Genomic DNA, 19,970 nt, shown 5'->3' with positions numbered 1-19,970 from the left:
ATCATGTGTACATTTGTCCAATTGTGCACATCACATGCTCTGGCAGTGTTGCTAGATGCGAAGATGAGAATGAAACACAAACATAGATTCTCAATTAAGTGAAGTAACATAGCATCAGAGCTCCTCAAGAGTTCTTTAGGGGAAGTAAAGAACCACAATGTATGATGATACAATACAATACCAGGGCACTCCCGAGGGACAATGGCCTATATAGCTTAAGTTGCACCAAAGTCTCAGAACAATCCATTACACAAGCATTATTAATTGTATTATTACACACTAGTATAATCAACAGAACGAGACCCTCAGGGTGTTATTACCGTTAGAAGGAATAGCCCATCTCTGAGCCCCTACAATTAGAATAGCCACTCAGTATAGTCAGTGGGTTAGTGATCTCTTCTATCAGTGGGACTGTAAAATGCCCATTCTGCTGAGCTGCTACCATCATGCCTACGTCGAGCAAACCACTCTGTTCTACTATCTGCATGCAACATCACATTCATACCATCAGCTTCAACCATGTATGGCACAAGACCTGAAGGAAGTTTGTGGGTCAGACTCGATTAACAATTTGTACCTTTTCCTGGAGAACTTCGTTAGCAGCTTTCAACATTCCTTCCTGCATTAACAGAGATACTTTTTAGTGAGTCAGAATGTTGCATCAGGTGTTTATAGAGTCATGTAAAGAGTTTTGGACGTGCCTTGCTTTTCAGTGCTTGGATCTCTTGAATCATTATCTGCATCTGTTTGCCAAGAAGGTTTCATCAATGTCTGAAACTATATTTCTTGAAGAAATTCTGTGAGTTTTCGCGAGTTACCTTTGCGGAGCGGATGTTGTACATCCATATCTCCAAGTACCTCTCTAGGGCATTCAGTTCTTCAACATTCATATGTTCATTTGCCCTGTTTCCGTAGATGTACCTGCCAAAGTGTTTCTTTTTTGTCAGAATAAATGGCAGAGTTCAAAGTGTGAGGATGTAAGCAACCTCTGTCGTTTCCTCTTTTCTTTTCAAAAGGAATCCTATTTTGAGATGGCAGATCAGGTTTTCAAGTGAAGAGCTTGGTGTCAAGTGTAAGGGCAAAAGTCTCATGGTTTTGTCTTTTGAAGAAGCTCCTGTCTCTTACAGAAATGTTTTGGGTTGCTTGGTTGGTTTGGTACATGAGTGATGCTACATATGGACAAAAGCATGGGCCGTAACCCTTGCCACAGCTCTAACTTGTTAGCAAATCTAGATGTATATTCGAGTTTCTTTCGCGTTTGTGCTGGAAACTGGAGAGGTGTGTTCTGAAGCAAACTGACCTGTAGGTTTTCTACAAATTGTTTTTGAATAAAGGTTTTCTACAAACTGCAAGGCAAAGATGTGAGAGTGATTACCTCAGGCCCTTCTGGAGCAGATTGATTTCCTGTTGCAGCACCACAGTTTCCTGTTTTGGGTCCTGGGTCACATACATGGCCAAGCTTTTAGGCAACAGAGAGGGCGCATAGGAAATGTGCAGCCTGAAGTACGGTTGCAACAGAGGCAAAGAGGATGCCTGCTGCCCAGCATCCAGCAGTTGAGTGGCAGACAGCAGGAAGACGGTTTGCGTTTGCGAGCAGTTTAAACTTGTGTTAAAATCTTACAGATGTGGTGATGGCAACAAACGTTTCGTCTCTCTACTTCGTATAACAGTTCATCTTCTGTCATGATGCATGAGAAATTAATTCAGCCACCGGCAATCTAATAATGATATCCTAGCTAGCAGCTCATGGTATGTAGGGGGGGAAAACTAGCACTAGTGGGCTGCTACAGTGAAAAATGTTGCGTATATTCAAGCGATGAGGAATACAGGAATGAGCATAGAACATGATGCTAAAGTTATTTTCTCTAGCTGATCGAGAGCAAAATATTGGGGAAAAGAACCAGAACGAGAACATGATGCCGGCAAGTTGGGAGTGAGAGATAACCATTCTGTGTCCGCCGCCGCCGTCACTCTGCAGGGCCGCTTCCCCACTGGCAGTCTTGTACCTCTCGATCAGTTCTTCCATGGTTCTGTGTCGAGCCAGTTCATCAGCACACTGATCATGGCAGCTGCGGAGAGAGAGAGAGAGAGAGAGAGAGAGAGAGAGAGAGAGAGAGAGAGAGAGATGGATGGATGGGCCGCCATACCCGGTGGTCGCGAGGTCGTAGAGCTTGCCGTGCGCGGAGAAGATTATGATGCCGATGTGGGCGTCGCAGAGGACGGAGAGCTCCCGGGCCTTCTTGAGCAGCCCGGCGCGGCGCTTGCAGAAGGTCACCTGCCGGTGCACCGGGTTCTCGATGCGCCGCAGCTGCACCTTGCCCCTCGCCATGGACGACCCGGCCGATTGATTCGTAGGATCGTCGACACCGGGTAGCTTCAGCAGCAGCAGCAGATGCTTCTTTGTCTTCGTCTTCCTCCCACAACCTCCCACTAGTTTGAACTAGCTTCGAGGTTGCTCACCACATGCCTGCCCACCGCTGCATCTTATATACTGCTGTCCAGGCCTTGCAAACCTGCAGCCTTCTCTCTCTCTCTCTCTCTCTCTCTCTCTCTCTCTCTCTCTCTCTCTCTCTCTCTCTCTCTCATGGAATGATGGAGGAATAAGTTTCATTTGGATTGGTCGGGACGATGCACATACGCATCTCTTGCTTTACACCTGTTGCCATTTAACGTTTGGTTTTTCTTTGGCTCGTGCACTCACGTCCCATGTCTTTTGCGTTGCACGGGCGCCATGCTCCTTCTGCGGCTGTTTCTAGGACACCTGTGGCACGCGTGGACTCATAGCAGAATTGTTCTAGTCAAGGCAGATGGAGAATAGTTGAAGTCAAGATGTATGGCAACTCTGCAAGTACTGGTCCCCTGCTAGAATTTCAGTTTGGAATAGATTTGCAACTTTGTATGGCCTGATCGATGTTGATCTGGTTCTTGATGATGACAAAACCAGTTGATCATGGCATCAACTCCGATTCCTTGTTGTATGGTAGTCAAAACACAGTGATGCATTACTCTTTGAACAAGATCGCTAGAATGGTCAGCTCCCGTCAAAAAAAAAAAGATTGCTAGATTGGCCAGCTGCTCTGTCTGGTCGAGTTCCAGCTCCAAGAAATCTGTTTCACAGTTTTATTTTGATCTAGCTCTACAGAACCGGCTCTTTCTGAATTCCGCTGGCCTTTTTGCGCCACTAGGGTTTTGGTGGCTAATGGCGCTACGAATTCCCTCCTCATCTTGCTTTACGACTATATGTCGTGTTAGAAAGATGGCTAGCTTTGCTAGGGTTCATCGAAAACCGGATGCCCAGCAATTTGGTGTCACGTCAACAACCCTTCCTTTCACTCTCTTTTGTTGGACGGGGCATCTCTACCCAACAATTTGCAGTGCCCAAAAGGATTCCCTGGCCATTTTCATTTTAAAATCCCAGCCTTCTCAGTGCTCTCTCCTTGGAAGAATTTGCATCTCCATCGCCTCTGCAAAATTTTCTGGCCCACAGAAAATTGGCTTTACTAGAGAGAGTGGGCTCAAGAATACATCGAGCGGAAGCCAGCCCATTTTTTTCTCTCGAGAACTTGAAGCCTGCATTATGTGAAAAGAGAGTGCCTTGTTCATGAAAACGATGTTTCCTCGCATAAAATACATCCTGACATGAACATAAAGCAGATATATAGGTTATACTAACATACAATTTGCGCGAAAGATAAATGACAAATGTTTCCTTAAAGTCATCTTTGCTAGTATTTAGGTATCCAAGGAGATGTGGATAAATCTGGGTTTCAACTTTCATTTGTTTCGATTTTCATGATCCAACTTGAGAAGCACAGTCTTTAAGATGAATCAGATATCACAAAAAATGCTTCTGAATTTCGTGCAGCTTTCAGTTTCAGGTACACAGAAGACTGGTTTCTCTTCCTCTTCCATTTATAACAGTAGCTAATTGATCTGATGTGCAGATACTAAATAATGAGTTCAAAAACATACATTGTAACGTGAACGTAAAGTAGTTCTAAATGCTATACCAATCTACAATCTGTACTTCTCACTGAAAAAATATATAATTGACTCTAAAATTGATGACAAGGGTTTAGCTGGGATGAGGAAATGTTGATGAGTCATCAGGAATCACAAAAAAGGTATCAATGAATAAGGTGCAGCTTTCAGTTTCTTCAGATACGCAGAAGACTAGGTTTTCTCCTTTACAACAGCGATTAATTGATCTGATGTGTAGAGACCAGAGAGTCCCTGAAATTCACCAGAACTTATGGAAGCACACAAAAATCACAAGAAACCTGCATAAATCTAGATGTCAGTCCACATTCATCACTAAAATATGCTGCAGTCTGGAGAGTGTGCCACCTGGTGCCATTGCAGAAGTGGAGACATCTCCTTGTGGGATGCTTCGTAGTAATAGATGCTATCTAGCTAGTGCTTTAGGGCATAAAGCATGAACTGATTCCAGTTGGCTTTTGGCCTAATGGAAGCAAAGCAACCCAAAGGGGAGTGAGTGAGTGCTCATTGGACATTCTTTTTTTTTTCACTAGGAGAGGTAACAGAGGGCCTCCCCGGTGCCAACGCGGGGGATCGAACCCCGGTCGCCGGCCTGGGGGCTGGCTCCAGGAGCCACTCGGGCTCACCAGCCCCACTCATTGGACATTCTTAAAAGAAACATTGTTGTCATCTCCATGCATATTTGGCCTGTGACACTTGAGACCTTTTAGATGCTCGCTGTTTTTCAATGCTCTCTATCCATCAGCATAGCATGTTCATGCTGCAGCGAAAGATCTTCGATCGTCCTAGCTAGCCAAGGATATGTTATTGTTCTAGCTTGTTCTTCTCCATTGTTCCTTGGCATTATTCAGTGGTTGTTGCAAGGTAAACTTAATAACTTGTTTATGTTAAAATACATAATATCAAACAAGCTTATCTAATATGGCTCCAAATGCATATATAACTGGAGTCACCAAGAACAAGATTGTTTGGAGGAATATATTTGGATTATATTGAACTTGAAGTAAAGTGCATTTTGTCAAAAACACGCGAGGTGGCTGAGATTGTAAAGTTGTAAAGCTACCTCCTGAAATAAAAGATTTTGCCTTTATATTTAATAAAGGATTCTCTCTTCCTTTTTGTTTCAACAAATTAGTCAGTCATGGAATATAGCACTGGCTGTCTACAAGGATAGTCCTCTTCACACTGCTAGGTATTAAAATCAGTCTTACTATACATGAAACTGCAAAAGAGAATCAAGAGTAAACTCCAGCCAATCATATTATGTAACATCATCAGATTAAAGCAGGCTGCAAATCTATTACATATATCCTAAAAGCAGAGTTCACGGCTTCATGGCTACAGAATGCTGTTATATCTATTCTACATTCGGTGGGAAAGCTAGTTGTATCATATATTATATATCTGTGTTAATCATAACAACCACATTAGTGCTCCTTTCATAACTGAGATGCCTAGCTGCATGAATTAATCCATTTAACAAATTCCTCCAAGATTCTTATAGTTTGGAGGCTTCTAATATAAAGGGCATCTCATGAAGCAATATCACCAAAAAAAATGGAAACTTTACTCCCCTTTTTATTCTCACATTTGTGACTATCACTCTTTGCGCTCAACAACCATTGGAGCTAGCTCCTACTCGAAAATCTCTTTGCTCTCAAGAAGTCGTTGTTCGGTAATAAATCCATATCCATTTATAAACACAACCTATGACCTCTTCCTCTTGTTTTTTCTTGAACTTCAATAGATATGACTTACCGAAACATACTGAAAATGTAACTATGGTGATCCTCTATACTACTCCAACTAAATTTTTGTATTACAGGCTCTCCCTTGACCTTGTCAACTCTATATGTTTTCTGAACAAAGGCAAAGAATGGACGGATGAGCCGCAAGTACAGTAGATCGAAAGCACACTAAAAATGTAAGCTTATCATAGCCTATGCATCTTGCCTAGCCTAATCTCACTCGACAAATAGAGAACTTGCCATCATATATTAGCGGCAGAATGCTGAGCAATGTGACCGAGCACTTGCTCATGTCTGCCATGGTACACTGAACTTTGATTCTCTGTGTTATGAAGTACAAGAAGTGACAACGAGTACCCCTGCAAGAAGAGAATTGCTGCCGCTGGAAAGAAATAAAGACGGTAGGGCTTACACGGCAGGGCTTTACAGGATGCAAAGGCAGCGAGCAGCAAGGCGTCCAGGACCACTCCCTTTGGCTCTGAATCTTGGAACACCAAAAGCAGCCAATGCAGAGCCTGTTAAGTTGCAGGGTCTGTTAGTACAATGCAATACAACTGGGCAAATCAAATAAAATCCCATCGTGTATATGCAGCATGAACAAACGGAGATGATTGGTAGATATGATCCCTAGCTAGAGCTATATGCGTGTAGTTTATTTGTTCCGAATAGGGGAGTCTTCCTGGTCCAACAAATGTGCACAACTTGATTTGTTCCTCTTCTCTTTTTTTGAAGAAAAAGAAAGGAAAAAAAAAAGATATGCTCTTTTGTTTTTGACTAGTATAAAGAGAAATGTTGAACTGGATATAGTTTATGAGCATGAACAGGTATTGCATTCCATTGGCTTTAGAATTTCATGTGTCCGTTCTCTACTTTGGGTGAGTAATGAAGCTCTAGAATTATTAGTCTAACAAATGCTCAGAAGCAAGCATGGTAAAACTCCCGTTTTTTACTTTTTACCATTCTCGTGCTCGACATGTTAAATTGTTCATGACTGCATGCATCAGACATTGTACCACAATGGCCATTGACATGAATTGGTAGCTGTGATGAGGCATTGGTAGATTTGATTCAAGATGTGGAACTGACCCACATTTCACTCAATCTTGTTCTGAGATCAAATAGAAACGTTAGTACAAGATGTTGAATCTGAACATATGGTACAACCAGTTTTACTAGCAGAAAATACATCAAAGAAACACTAAAATAAACAAAATTATAATCCAAACTTAAGAAGCGCCACAGCTGTCTTTTGAAGCATATATAACAGATCTCCAGGGTCTAGGACAAAGAGTTCTGACTTCTGAGCTCAGTACAGAAACTTTGTTTGACTACAATTAGCGCATTCGGCGGGAACCATCATCATTCCCCAGTCCAAGGGACTTCTGTGCGTTGGCAATTCCTTCTTCGTCTGCAAGATATCCAGCAAAGGGTTTAGTCATAACAGGGAAAAAAAACGATGGTGTCTAATTTGAGCTCAGACACAAGTTGAAGGAACATCACATAAGTTAGCTAGTTTCATTGACCTAAGAACAATGATCCAGTGAAATTAACAAACATTGATGCTATTTAGCAGGCCTTTTTCCCTAAGGTTCAGATAAGGACATCAATAAAATTTATCACAAGAAGTACTGGCTTGAATTTAGTTCAACTCTATTGCTATTCTAAGGTTCAGATAAGGACATCAATAAAATTTATCACATGAATACTGGCTTGAATTTAGTTCAACTCTATTGCTATTGTTCAATATCAAAATTGCTTGTGCGTTGCAGTGGCACAACAAATCATAAAATACACGTGGGTGCACAGTCATGTGCAAAAGGTGTCATAGAGGCAAGACAAATGAAAAAAATTACTAAACATTTAGATAATTACGGCAATGTGAAGATGAAATAAGATAGTGAGTAATTTCCTCATAACCAGACTTAGGGGCTTAGGTGAGTAAATAATAGGGGCAGAGTGGTGGTGATGGCAGGCACACCATCATACCACCAACTCCAATGTTTTAGGTAATAGATGTTGGCACTCCCTCACACACACACAACACTCTCTTGCTTGCAGGTGGAGGAAGAAGATGAGAGGAAGAAGAAGGACTCAGGAAGAGCACACGAAGTGGAGCTGCTTAAGACTCTGAGCTGCAGCTGCTCTCCTCTTTAAAGACACACCGGTCAAAGTGAGAATTTACAAGGCATGGCTCTACAGTACAATGCAGCCATGATTATTACATGTACAGCCATCTACTGCTACCATGCTGCAACTTGCAGCGGCTACTATGCACAACAGTCTTTTGCCGCCCAAAAGTAAATGGCAGGCTTGACTGAGTACAAGCTAGTGCTGTTACTACTACTAGGCATGAAAAAGCAAGTATGAGCATGGGTAATTATCTATCAATTCTTCCCCTAATTGCACTGCTCTTGCTTGATCTCCTCAACTCCAATCTTGGTCCTCAACTCTGTGAGTTGAATGCGCCCAAGTGGTTTGGTGAGGATGTCCCCGAGCTGTCGAGCTGTCTCGACATACTCGAGCCTGATCTGTCCACCATCGACGCAATCACGGATGAAGTGATACTTGGTGTCGATGTGCTTGCTCCGGTCGTGGTGGACGGGGTTCTTTGCTAAGGCGAAGGCGATGCCGTCGCCGCCGCAATGTACTCTGCCTCGCAAGTGCTCAGCGCAACGACCTTCTGTTTCATCGATTGCCAGGAGATCGGGCACGCTCCAAGGAAGAAGAGCACACCAGTCGTGCTCTTTCGTCCATCAACGTCGCCCGCCATGTCGCTGTTGCTGAACCCAATCAGCTCCAGCTCTCCTCTGCTCCTCCTTGGGTAGACGAGCCCGTAGTCGCGCGTCCCTGCCACATAGCGGAGCAGATGCTTGACCGCGGCGAGGTGATCCTCCCGCGGCTCCGCCATGAACCGGCTCACGTACCCAAAGTTCAGCTAGGCGCTAGGCGGAATCTAGGCGCTGACCCACTGCCTAGCGCCTAGTCGGGAGTACTCGGCCCTAGGCGGTGCTAGGCGTTTTTCTAGGCGTTTTGTATATATACTAATATTCACATATTATCCAAAGATAAAAATAAACAGCTAAATAGTGAGCCTAAATAGATAGAAAGACTGGTCTAGATAGATAGAAAGGCCCAAGAAGCAAGGGCCCAGCCCATCTCCCACTCGGACTCCTTATCCATCCACTCTGCTTCCAGCCGCACCCTCACGCCCGTCCTCAGCGCGCCCGCCGTCGCCCGCACTCTTCCTCCTCTGCGCGCCCGCCGTCGCCGGCGCTCTCCCTCCTCTGCGCGCCCGCCGTCGCCGGCGCTCTCCCTCCTCTGCGTGCCCGCCGGCGCCGGCGCTCTTCCTCCTCTGCGTGCCCGCCGTCGCCGGCGCTCTTCCTCCTCTGCGCGCCCGCCGTCGCCGGCGCTCTCCCTCCTCTGCGCGCCCGCCGTCGCCGGCGCTCTCCCTCTCCGGCATCTCTCCCTCCTCTGCGCGCCCGCCGTCGCCCACGCTCGCGCATCCGAAGCGCCTCCGCCACCTCCGCCGGACGCTCCTCTGCCTAGGAGCTCGCCTAGCCCCAAATCGACGCGGTGCCCCTCCGATTAGCGCCTAATCGCGCCTAATCGCCGCCTAGGCGCCGCCTAGCGGAACTATGCACGTACCCCACGGCGAACCCAATGTCCGGCCGCGTGTGCGTGAGGTAACGTAGTGCGCCGACGATGCTCCGGTAGCTCGTGGCGTCCACCAAGGGGGCAGTGCTGTCCTTTGACAGCTTCACCTTCTCCTCCATGGGCGTCTGGCACGCCCTGCACTCGCCCAATCCGCTCCGCTCCAGCAGCTTCCTCGCGTATGCGCTCTGGCGGAGCGTGATGGCATTCCCGGTCTGCTCCACCTCAATGCCGAGGTAGTAGGTGAGCAGACCGAGGTCTGACATGCGGAACATCGACTTCATCTTCTCCTTGAACGTGTCGATGTCCCGCTGCTCAGTTCCGGTGACGATGAGGTCGTCGCGTACACGCCGACGATCACCAGGCCTCCCTTCGACCGCCGTGTGTAGAGGGCGTGCTCGGTGGCGCACTTGGTGAAGCCGAGCGACGCGAGGCTGGCGTTGAGCTTGATGTTCCACGCGCGCGGTGCCTGACGCAGCCCATACAGGGCCTTGCGCAGGCGGAGCACCCTGTGCTCCTCGCCGGCGATGACAAATCCCGGCGGCTCCTGCACGTACACCTCCTCGGTGAGCTCTCCGTTGAGGAATGTCGATTTCACGTCCAGGTGATGGACCTTCCAGCACCTCACCGCCGCCAGCGCCAACAGCAAGCGCACGGACTCCATGTGCGCCACCGGCGCAAAGACTTCCTCGAAGTCGATGCCCTCGCGCTGCACGAATCCCTTGGCAACGAGCCGTGCCTTGTGCCGCACCACCTCGCCGCGCTCGTTCCGCTTCACCTTGAACACCCACTTGAGCCCAATTGGCCGGCAACCGGCCGGCAGATCCACCAGCTCCCACGTGCGGTTCTCCTCCACCGCCGCCATCTCCTCCAGCATCGCCGCCCGCCAGCGTGCCTCCTGTTCTGCTGCGGCGAAGTTTGGTGGCTCCTCTGCGCTGCCCAGATGCAGCTCGAGGTCGTCCAGCACATGGGCCGCCTGCCCGGGCGGACTCCCCATGCCAACGATGTCATCCACCAGAAGGAATCGGAGTGGCTCGCCGGAGTAATCGGCGTCGATGTTCGGGGAGGCGCTCGACGGAGGCGTGACGAAGCGAATCGACGAAACGGTGCTCGTTGCGGCGGAGATCGGAGTCACCTGCCCCGCTCTCGAGGGTGTCACCTGCGCCTCGCTCGAGGGTGTCACCTGTGCCGCTCTCGAGGGTGCCCCCTGCGCCTCGCTCGAGGGTGCCCCCTGTGTCGCACTCGAGTGTGTCCCCTGCGACTCGCTCGAGGGTGCCCCATGTGCCGCTCTCGAGGGTGTCCCCTGCGAATCGCTCGAGGGTGCCCCCTATGTCGCACTCGAGGGTGTCCCCTGCGACTCGCTCGAGGGTGTTGCTTCCCCTTCGTCGTGAGCCAGCCCCCCGCACCGGAGTACACCATGTACTCGCCGGTGAAAGAGCTGCTCAGGCCGCCTGGCGTCGCTTCCCCATCGCCGGACTCCCAGCCCCAGCACGCCGCCTCGTCGAAGACGACGTCGCGGGACACGACCACCTTACTGCTGGCCGGGTCGTAGAGCCGATAAGCCTTGCTCCCGCGCTCGTACCCTAGGAACACCATGGGAGTGCTCCTGTCTTCCAGCTTGGCGAGGTTGGGCTTCGTCTTCTTCACGTGCCCGACGCAGCCGAATGTCCTGAGGAAGGACACGTCCGGCTTCCTCCCGTGCCAAGCCTCGAATGGCCTCGTGCCCTTCAGGCTCTTGGTGGGCGCGCGGTTCAGGATGAACACCGCCATGTTCACCGCCTCGCCCCAGAACGCCGCCGGCATCTTCTTGGCCTTCAGCATGCTCCTAGCCATGCCGACCACCGTCTGATTCCTCCTCTCCATGACGCCGTTCTGCTGCGGCGAGTATGGCGCCGTGAGGTGGCGTTCAACGCCCTGTCCCGCGTAGTAGAGGCCGAACTCGACCGAGGTGAACTCGCCGCCGCGATCCGTCCGCAGCACGCGTAGCTTCTTCCCCGTCTCCGTCTCCACCTGCGCCTGGAACTCCTTGATCACCGCTGGCGCCTTGTCCTTGCTCGACAGCAGGTGCAGCCACATGTAGCGGCTGCAGTCGTCCACCAGGAGCAGGAAATAGCGTCGTCCGCCGTGCGTTGCCGGCATGATTGGCCCGCAGAGGTCGCCGTGGACGAGCTCGAGGGTGTCGCCAGCGCGGTAGCTCGCCTTCTTGGGGAACGGCAGCCTCCTCTGCTTCCCGGCAAGGCAGCTGTCGCACAGCTTGCCGGCATGCTCGATCAGTGGCAGCCCTCGCACCATGCCTTGCCGCGCCATCCTGGCTAGAGCATCGAAGCTCAAATGGCCGAAGCGCGCGTACCATCGCCACGCCGCATCGTCGCACCTTGCCGCCAAGCACACCGGGCGAGCAATGCGCAGCGCCAAGGTGTAGAGGTGATTCCTGCCGCGCTCGACCTTGGCGAGCAGCTTCCGCTCGCGGTCCCTGATCCGGAGCACGCCGCCGTTGATCAGCACCTGGCAGCCTCGCTCGTCGAGCTAGCCAATGCTGACGATGTTGCTCCGGAGCTTGGGGATGTAGTACACATCCGTCAGCGCATTGTGCTCGCCATTCTTGCACTGGAACACGATCGTGCCGCGCCCCTGGATGTCGACGCCGGAGTTGTCCCCGAACTTCACGGTGCCGACGACTCCGGTGTCGAGCTCGGAGAAGGCCGCGCAGTTCCCGGTCATGTGGTTGCTCGCGCCGGTGTCGAGGTACCACAGCTCCTCTGCCTCCTCCTCTGCTCGCCCGAGGTTGACCCGCGCGCGCGGCTCGTCGAGCTCGACGCGCCCGCCGCGGTCCTCTGCCTCGGTGTTGATGGCGCAAACCTGCGCCATGAGCAGTGCAGGCTCTTCCTCGTCATCCTGGGCGAGGTGCGCCCGCTCCTGGCGCCGCGGCTCCTTGCAGTCGCGGGCCCAGTGCCCGATCTTACCGCAATTGCGGCAACGATCCTTGTCGGCGGCACGATCTCCGCCTTCCTTGCCGGCGCCTTCCGCCGTGGCTTGCCGCGCCGCCTAACGCGCGCGCCGCCTCCGCCGCCGCTGCACGAAACAGAGGAGCCCTCCCCCTGCTTCCTCTCGCGCAGGCGCGCTGCCCACTGCTCCTCCGTGAGCAGTAGCTGGCCGCCGGCAATCGTGCGGGCGGGGGCCTCCGCGCGGTCCTCGACCGCCTTGAGCCGCCCGGTGACGTCCTCGATCGAGAGCGTGCTCATGTCGAGCAGCGTCTCGATTGAGAGCGCAATCTGCGCGAACCGGGGCGGCACGACCCGCAGGTACTTGGCCACCGCTTCCTCCTCTCCGATGTCGACGCCAACCTGCGCTAGCTGGCTTACTAATGAGGTGAGCCGCAGCGCGAAGTCCTCGATGGCCTCTCCATCACGGAACGCAATCGCCTCGTACTCCCGCTTGAGCTGCTGCGCCTTCGCCTTGCGCACGCAGTCGCCGCCCAGCCGCATCGTCTCCAGGCTTTCCCACGCCTCCTTGGCGGAGTCCTTGGCACCGAGCGGGACGACGTACTCTGCCGGCACGGACTTGAGGATGGCCTCCATGGCCCACTGGTCGTCTTCTTCGTCAGCGGTGCCCACGGTCACCGCCGCCCACAGGCGCCTCGCCTTGAGCATCACCTTCATCAGCACCACCCACTCGACGTAGTTCGTGCGAGTGAGCATGGGGTACTGCGCGCCGCCGACGTCACGCACCGTCTTCTTCACGACGTACGTCGTCTGGCGCCCACGGCCATGCTCCTGAGAATGCCCGCGCCCATGCTCACGATCCAGGGAAGCCATGGCCACCAAGCTCGAACACTCAAGCTCTGATACCACTTGTTGGCACTCCCTCACACACACACAACACCCTCTTGCTTGCAGGTGGAGGAAGAAGATGAGAGGAAGAAGAAAGATTCAGGAAGAGCACATGAAGTGGAGCTGCTTAAGACTCTGAGCTACAGCTATTCTCCTCTTTATAGACACACCGGTCAAAGTGAGAATTTACAAGGCATAGCTCTACAGTACAATGCAGCCATGACTATTACATGTACAGCCATCTACTGCTACCATGCTGCAACTTGCAGCGGCTACTATGCACAACAGTCATTTGCCAACAACAACAACAACATAGCCTTTTTTCCCAAGCAAGTTGGGGTAGGCTAGAGATGAAACCCGAAAGAAATAAGTTCAAGGTTCAGGCATATTGATAGCTAGTCTCCAAGCGCTCCTATTCAAAGCTATCTCTTTAGAGATATTCTAATCCTTAAGGTATCTCTTAACCGACTCATCCCACGTCAGTTTAGGTCTACCTCTACCCCTCTTTACATTATCGACCCGCTCAAGAACCTCATTACGCACCGGCGCCTCAGGAGGCCTTCGCTGGACATGTCCAAACCATCTCAGCCAATGCTGGGTAAGTTTCTCCTCAATTGGTGCCACCCCGACCCTATCCCGAATAACTTCGTTCCGGACTCTATCCCTCCTTGTGTGCCCGCAAAACCACCGCAACATCCGCATCTCTGCTACACTCAGTTGTTGGACAACAGTCCTTTGCCGCCCAAGAGTAAATGACAGGCTTGACTGAGTACAAGCTAGTGCTACTACTACTAGGCATGAAAAAGCAAACATGAGCATGGGTAATTATCTATCAATAGAGACTAGGAAAAAGAACCAGCATTTGGGCACTATGAAGTGGATTACTCTTCACAGTGCAGATATTACAAGATGCACTCAGCTCCGTGTATACGAGGGCTATTGTTCGTACGCAGAGCAAGGTATCAACCCCTTACTCTTAATTACAAACATTAATGCAAGCAAAAGGGAACTAAGTTATTACAATGACACAAATAGAAAAACAGGCTGAATAAAGATCAGAAGAGCGAAACTATTGCCAACACACAATATGATCTTCTATCAACATAGCTTACCCCAGAACTGTGTGAAGATCCTGAAGAAAAAGTTTACATTACGAGATACACTGTATGCCATTACAGGAGGAAGAGGCTTGACAAGTGTATCCACACTAAAAACTCTCTTCAAAAACTGCAAAACATCCAGTTTGATGTCAAAATATTAAGCAACAACAAATAAATATTCAATGCATGGAATACCAATCAAGAATCAAATTTTCTATAGAATAATAATCCAGTAAATAGAAGTAAAAGGCTTCAAAACAGGGGTATTGTCCACTTTTTTTTGCTTATCTATTTGTCCTGGTTTGATGTCCATATCCAAATAAAACAAAGCAGGGCAGTGGACTACGATCATGCTGTTCACACAGTTGAGTAAAAAAAAATGGGAGAGAACATCATAGATTTTGAAAAGCTGAAAGTAGTGGCACGATGTACTGGACAAAGCGGTGCCATTGAGCTATCAACCGAGTACAGATTTTAGGTTATAAAACCTAGACATCACACACAGTGTCAGATGCCTAAGCTGTGTCATTACTTTCAGGTCCTGATAGTGCTCACAGTGTTTGCTCCATTCACGCACGAGCGTGTAAAAGTAGACATGACCAGGAAGAAACAATATGCCTTATTTCAGGTTCTGATGGTGGGATGGTGCAGGTAGCAAGGTGGTTGGATGTTACTGTGATGAACAAAATCAGCACAAGTGCCTGATTTAACTGCAAACAATACCACACCAGTGGAGCATGACAAGCACAACCTTTTCATTCGGAGAATTGTCTCCATTGCTGGCAGTGAGTATAGTAGTAAAGTTAAAGCGCCTGCTATAACTATGACAGTAAATTCAGCGCAGCACTAACTTGACAAAAACAATATTCATGTACTTGTATAGAGGTGGAACTGTGGCACGGCATCAAACCCTATGAGGTATGCAAGCACATATGATTTCTTACACAGCTGCAATTTACAAGCTTGCGATGCTATTCTTGATAATGATAATCCAGTGCATCTTTTCTTTTCCATTCTTATGGTTAGCAGCGTGAGGGTCACGACTAAGCACAATCCTGTTTCTTTTTGAGACCATACAGTTCAATCCAATAAAATTTTCGAAAACACAAAGAAGACTTGTGCGTAACACACCTTAAGGATTCTGAACTTGGCAATTGTTCCTGGGCTGGGTGACGATAGTAATTCCACTACAAATGCAACCTAAAGCAAGCTAACAATCCATCGAATACCTAGAGCACACATAGTTGCATACACATATGGAGGAGGAATGGGGGGGAATTGGAAAAGAAAAGGAAGAAGAAGATTGGAAGCGATGGGCGGGTGGGGAGAGGAGAGGAGGGGAGGGGAGGGTAACAAATATACCCTGCTGTTCCGCTGGAAGGAGTAGCGCAGCTCGGGGTCGATCTCCTCCTCGTCGAAGTCGTCAACAGTGAGGTCGAGGTCCTGGCGCCTGCTGCGGGGGACGTTCATGGTGGCCGTCTCGCCGGGGTTGTTGGTGACGCTGACCTTCCCCTCGCGGCTGAGCCTGGCCGCCTCCTCGTCCTCGGCGGCCTCCCCCGTCCGCCACGGCGCCGACGACAGCAGCTCCTTCCGCTTCCGCCCCATCCCTCCTCGCCTCCTCTCCCTCTCCTCTCGCGGTGGCTTCGCTTCGCCTTCGCGATTGGTTTCGCCCTCGGCTTTCGGCTCTGCCTGCGAGGAGGAAGGAAGGAGACGGTGGTGGTGATGGGATGGATGAGACGATGCGGTTGCAGGCGGCGGGTTGGTGGGCCGCCGGGCCGTGGGCTTTAATGGGCCGAGCCCTGAGACGGGCTGGGCTGGATTCAAATCCAGCCCACCAGAGGGGATATGGCCATGATCTTATCCACACGCCGTCCTCTTCTTCCCTTGGCGGCGGCTTCGGCTTGGCTTGGCTTGGCCACTACTGCTCCCTCCCACTCCACTCCCTCACCGTCACCGGCTGCGCGCATGGCGCTCCACGCCGTCTCCCCCGCGGCGGCCTCCTCCCCGCTGCGCGCCCTCTCGCGCCGCCTCGCCGAGCGCCCAGGTCCGCTCCTCCTCCCCAACCGCCTCCCGCTCTACCGGAAATTCGAGCGCCTAGTCACAATTCAGCTGTAGCGAGCAGAAAAATTTGTGTCAAATGGTATCCGTTTCAAGCGCGGAACGGGACAGTGTTCAAGTCACGCGGGATCGGAATATCACGCGCGAGCGTTTGATTCATAAGCACAGAGAGTGACGCTATGATATGCTTTGCTTTTACAGTATTTTCAGCGACGAACCAGTCACTAGGCGGCCCAGACACTAGGCCTAGGTTATTTGCTTGCCTGCCGTTCTCCAATGCACGATCAGAATTTCTATTTCTACTCTCGCTTTTAGGATATGCTCGTCCGGCTGCTACGGGGATAATGCTGCCGACCAATTGATACTTGCTACGCTAAGCCGGTTTCCGGATAATGCTGCCATTTATTGCCACCCACAAAGCTTTTCCACCCAGTAATGAAACAAGTGCTGATCGAATTTGTTCTTGATGGGATTGGGAGTTCCCCTAAATGTTCTGAGGTTTGGTGTGCAGAGGATGCTACTGCACTCAACTCTCATGTACTCAAAATATTTAGTTTACAGTGTGACATGAAACCAACAGTCTGGCGAACTCTTGACAACAAATGTCATATTTCACAGGCTGTGGTTGTCTCCCAAAGCAATTGGTTTACTCCTCCAAGAACTTTGCAAGACTTCAGGCTGGACAAGTGGACTTTGTTGGCAGGCCTCTCGTTCTTCAGCACTCCGACAAGAGGCGAGTGGTTACAGAAATAAATATTTACCCCATATTATGGACCTTCAGATAATCGGATCAATCTTCATTAGCTTGTGATTCTCATGTTATCAGAGCAGTTTTGACGCATGCCACTATCGAAGAAATTGAAGCAGAAAAATCTGTCATTGAAGAGCAAGCTGTGAGTAATTGTAGACTCTATTTGAAAGGCCCTTTTGTATGGTCAGGTTTTGTTCCTCTAGTTATAACTAGCTGCTCGTATGTATTTTCAGAAAGAAAAGATGGAGAAAGCAATCGAAACGGTCCAAACTAACTTCAACACTGTGAGGACAGGGCGTGCAAACCCGGCAATGCTGGACCGGATTGAGGTTTGATGATTCGCCCTTGTTCCTTTTTCCTCATATGGAGTACCAACTGTTGCATGATCAAATATGCTCCTCTGTATTGAGCACACCTTCATGACTTTTCCACTTTTGCATGCATTAAACTATTTTGTTTGATTTCCTGCTTAGCTGCAACAATGTACAAGATGGTGGTTTTCGTAGCTCAGTAACTGTAACATAAAATCCTGAGCCGATTTTAGCAAGAGATGATTGAATGGGAGTTTCTTACAGGTTGAGTACTATGGAACTCCAGTGAACTTGAAGAGCATTGCACAGATAAGCACTCCAGATGCAACTTCTCTTCTTATTCAGCCATATGACAAGTCAAGGTAAGCTATTTAACCAATTAAGCTTTCCAGTGCAGAGAAAATGTTGAGTTTTCAGCTTAGGTTTTCACATCCATGTGCTGTGTAGCCTCAAACTTATTGAGAAAACAATAGTTGCTGCAAATCTTGGTGTAACACCAAGCAATGATGGAGAAGTGATACGAGTAACTGTCCCACCACTGACATCAGATCGCAGAAAGGTTTGTGTTTGGAAATTCATCTATGCATTGCATTTTTCACTTGCTATGTTGTCTGGAAATCTTTTCTGCAAATTTTAGAATGATAACTCGGTGCATACCAAAACAAAATGTAGCTGACCATGCAAACTACAGGTTCATTAAAACACTTGCAAGTGCTGCCATATATTCCATATGTCTCAAGACTATATGGTGTGTTGAAAATAACTGCAAACACTATCAGTTAAATATGTAAAGCTGGTTAACAAAGAAATATATTTTGCATTTGATAATTGAAATAAAGTCCTGCTCATTGTAATGAGTTGTTTAGTAACTTCTATCTATACCGCTTGTCTGCAAAATATACAGCTAAGATCTCTTTTATACACTTTGAATTATCTATGAATCTTGTGGGATCACACCCCATTACTTTTGCTGATAAAATTTTCCAGTCCTATGTGAATTTAGTCTGGCCTGCCTATGCTTGGAAAATGGAAAAAAATCTCAGGGACCAACTAGGCCTGGCCCAGAAATGTGTAGCCTGCAGAAACGGCCTACAAGTCCATAGTCTGTCATGGTTTTTGGCATATGTTCATGTTAGGATAGTAAAAATTGTACGTCTTCCACTGATTCTAAAGTTCTTAGCACTATGGTACCCTTCTGAAATTCTTAATTTTTCTGCAGGAATTAGCAAAAACTGTAGCTAAGTTAGCTGAAGATGGCAAGGTATTATCCATGTTTTGTCTGTTCACCTTTTATCGTCGTGTTTTCACCTCAAATATTGCCTTTTTATCTTCTTCCTTGGGCATTTTTTACTTCAATATTTCTACCCATAAAAGATCATGTGTTTTGTTATCCTGTATGGATTATTATAAGTAGCTAATGTGATATCTATGACTGTTCTTTTTTGCAGGTTGCTATAAGGAACATAAGAAGAGATGCAATCAAAGCTTATGATAAACTACAGAAGGTATGCTGTTTTCAGTTGGCACTAGTTTATATGGGCTATCCGGCTATCATAGCTTTGTGATGAAACTCATATACTACATTTACTTATGTAGGAAAAAAAGCTTTCTGAAGATAACGTGAAAGATTTGTCAGCTGATCTACAAGTGAGGATACTTTTTCAAATATTTCTTCCTGTAGCTGTACTGAGATTCCCAATGATGTGTCGACATACCTTGGAAAGCTTATTCGTTAGATTGAGTCAGTGGGGACTAACTTTCTTGTGCAAATTCTGCAGAAAGTCACAGATGGGTACATGAAAAAGATAGAATCCATCCAAAAGCAGAAGGAAGAGGTACTCTTTTTATCTATTCATTGACCTTTTGTCAACCAAGACTTCCTGTTTGCTGGTTCTATGTTTCCTGCTGAATCAATATGATTGGCTGTGGCTGATTGGTGATTGCTACATTTGGCTAAAAGCTAATATATTGAATTGATCTTCTGAATGAAATGAGCACACTTGATGCTGGAATAAGATGTTGCAGACTTGCAGTATTCTTGAGTTGTCTGTTAATTGCAGTGCACCTCAGAAAGTGATTCAGAATTGTCTGATTTTTTTTTCAGGAACTGATGAAAATTTAGATCTCAAGCTGACAGTATAACTGGTGAGTTGTTGTTGCCTTGAAGTATGATGCGAAACCAGCATTGTCAATATCTGCGGGCAATGTTTTCTGAAGCATTGCTGTCTTGTGGTTGGCAGCTTGGCGCTGCGGCGGGAATGCATGTTCTGGGTCGGTGCTTTGCTGGAACGTTTTGGATGCAAGTTCAGACAATGTTGCTGTTGCTGTTGCTGTGCTTCTCTTTTTGTAATGCTCGTAAATAGGCAGGCTCTCATCACATCACAGTGGTGGTCAGACCACTACATTGTCAATATTTCTCACCATCTGAATCTCAAATGACTGAATTGTTTGGTTCTACTCTCAAGTCTTTGTTGTGAACATTCTGAGGCTCAAAACAATTTTGCGCAGCATAGTTCCATGTC

The 19,970-nt window shown here is 48.6% G+C and overlaps 3 protein-coding genes across 3 annotated transcripts; 1 reads left to right on the top strand and 2 right to left on the bottom strand.

Annotated features, from left to right (window-relative positions):
- Window positions 1-72: 72 nt before the first annotated feature.
- LOC120678910 (MADS-box transcription factor 26-like) lies at window positions 73-2,578 on the bottom strand. The gene is made up of 7 exons (XM_039960356.1): window positions 2,148-2,578; window positions 1,946-2,030; window positions 1,376-1,437; window positions 819-921; window positions 702-743; window positions 578-619; window positions 73-481 (listed from the first exon to the last, which is right to left on the bottom strand). Exons 1-7 carry the CDS (start codon window positions 2,327-2,329, stop codon window positions 323-325), a joined length of 675 nt encoding a protein of 224 aa, XP_039816290.1. The 5' UTR covers window positions 2,330-2,578; the 3' UTR covers window positions 73-322.
- A 4,210-nt stretch (window positions 2,579-6,788) lies between these two features.
- On the bottom strand, window positions 6,789-16,055 carry LOC120677493. The gene is made up of 3 exons (XM_039958645.1): window positions 15,691-16,055; window positions 14,341-14,455; window positions 6,789-7,155 (listed from the first exon to the last, which is right to left on the bottom strand). Exons 1-3 carry the CDS (start codon window positions 15,931-15,933, stop codon window positions 7,082-7,084), a joined length of 432 nt encoding a protein of 143 aa, XP_039814579.1. The 5' UTR covers window positions 15,934-16,055; the 3' UTR covers window positions 6,789-7,081.
- A 153-nt stretch (window positions 16,056-16,208) lies between these two features.
- LOC120677492 (ribosome-recycling factor, chloroplastic-like) lies at window positions 16,209-19,970 on the top strand. The gene is made up of 12 exons (XM_039958644.1): window positions 16,209-16,372; window positions 17,005-17,119; window positions 17,213-17,279; window positions 17,371-17,466; window positions 17,713-17,810; window positions 17,896-18,007; window positions 18,668-18,709; window positions 18,897-18,953; window positions 19,045-19,095; window positions 19,227-19,283; window positions 19,553-19,593; window positions 19,689-19,970. The coding sequence occupies exons 1-11, from the start codon at window positions 16,294-16,296 to the stop codon at window positions 19,568-19,570; spliced, it is 792 nt and encodes a 263-aa protein (XP_039814578.1). The 5' UTR covers window positions 16,209-16,293; the 3' UTR covers window positions 19,571-19,593; window positions 19,689-19,970.

This window comes from Panicum virgatum, chromosome 6N, assembly GCF_016808335.1.
Source record: "Panicum virgatum strain AP13 chromosome 6N, P.virgatum_v5, whole genome shotgun sequence".
NCBI lineage: Eukaryota > Viridiplantae > Streptophyta > Magnoliopsida > Poales > Poaceae > Panicum > Panicum virgatum.
This window is presented reverse-complemented; position numbering and strand designations above follow the sequence as displayed.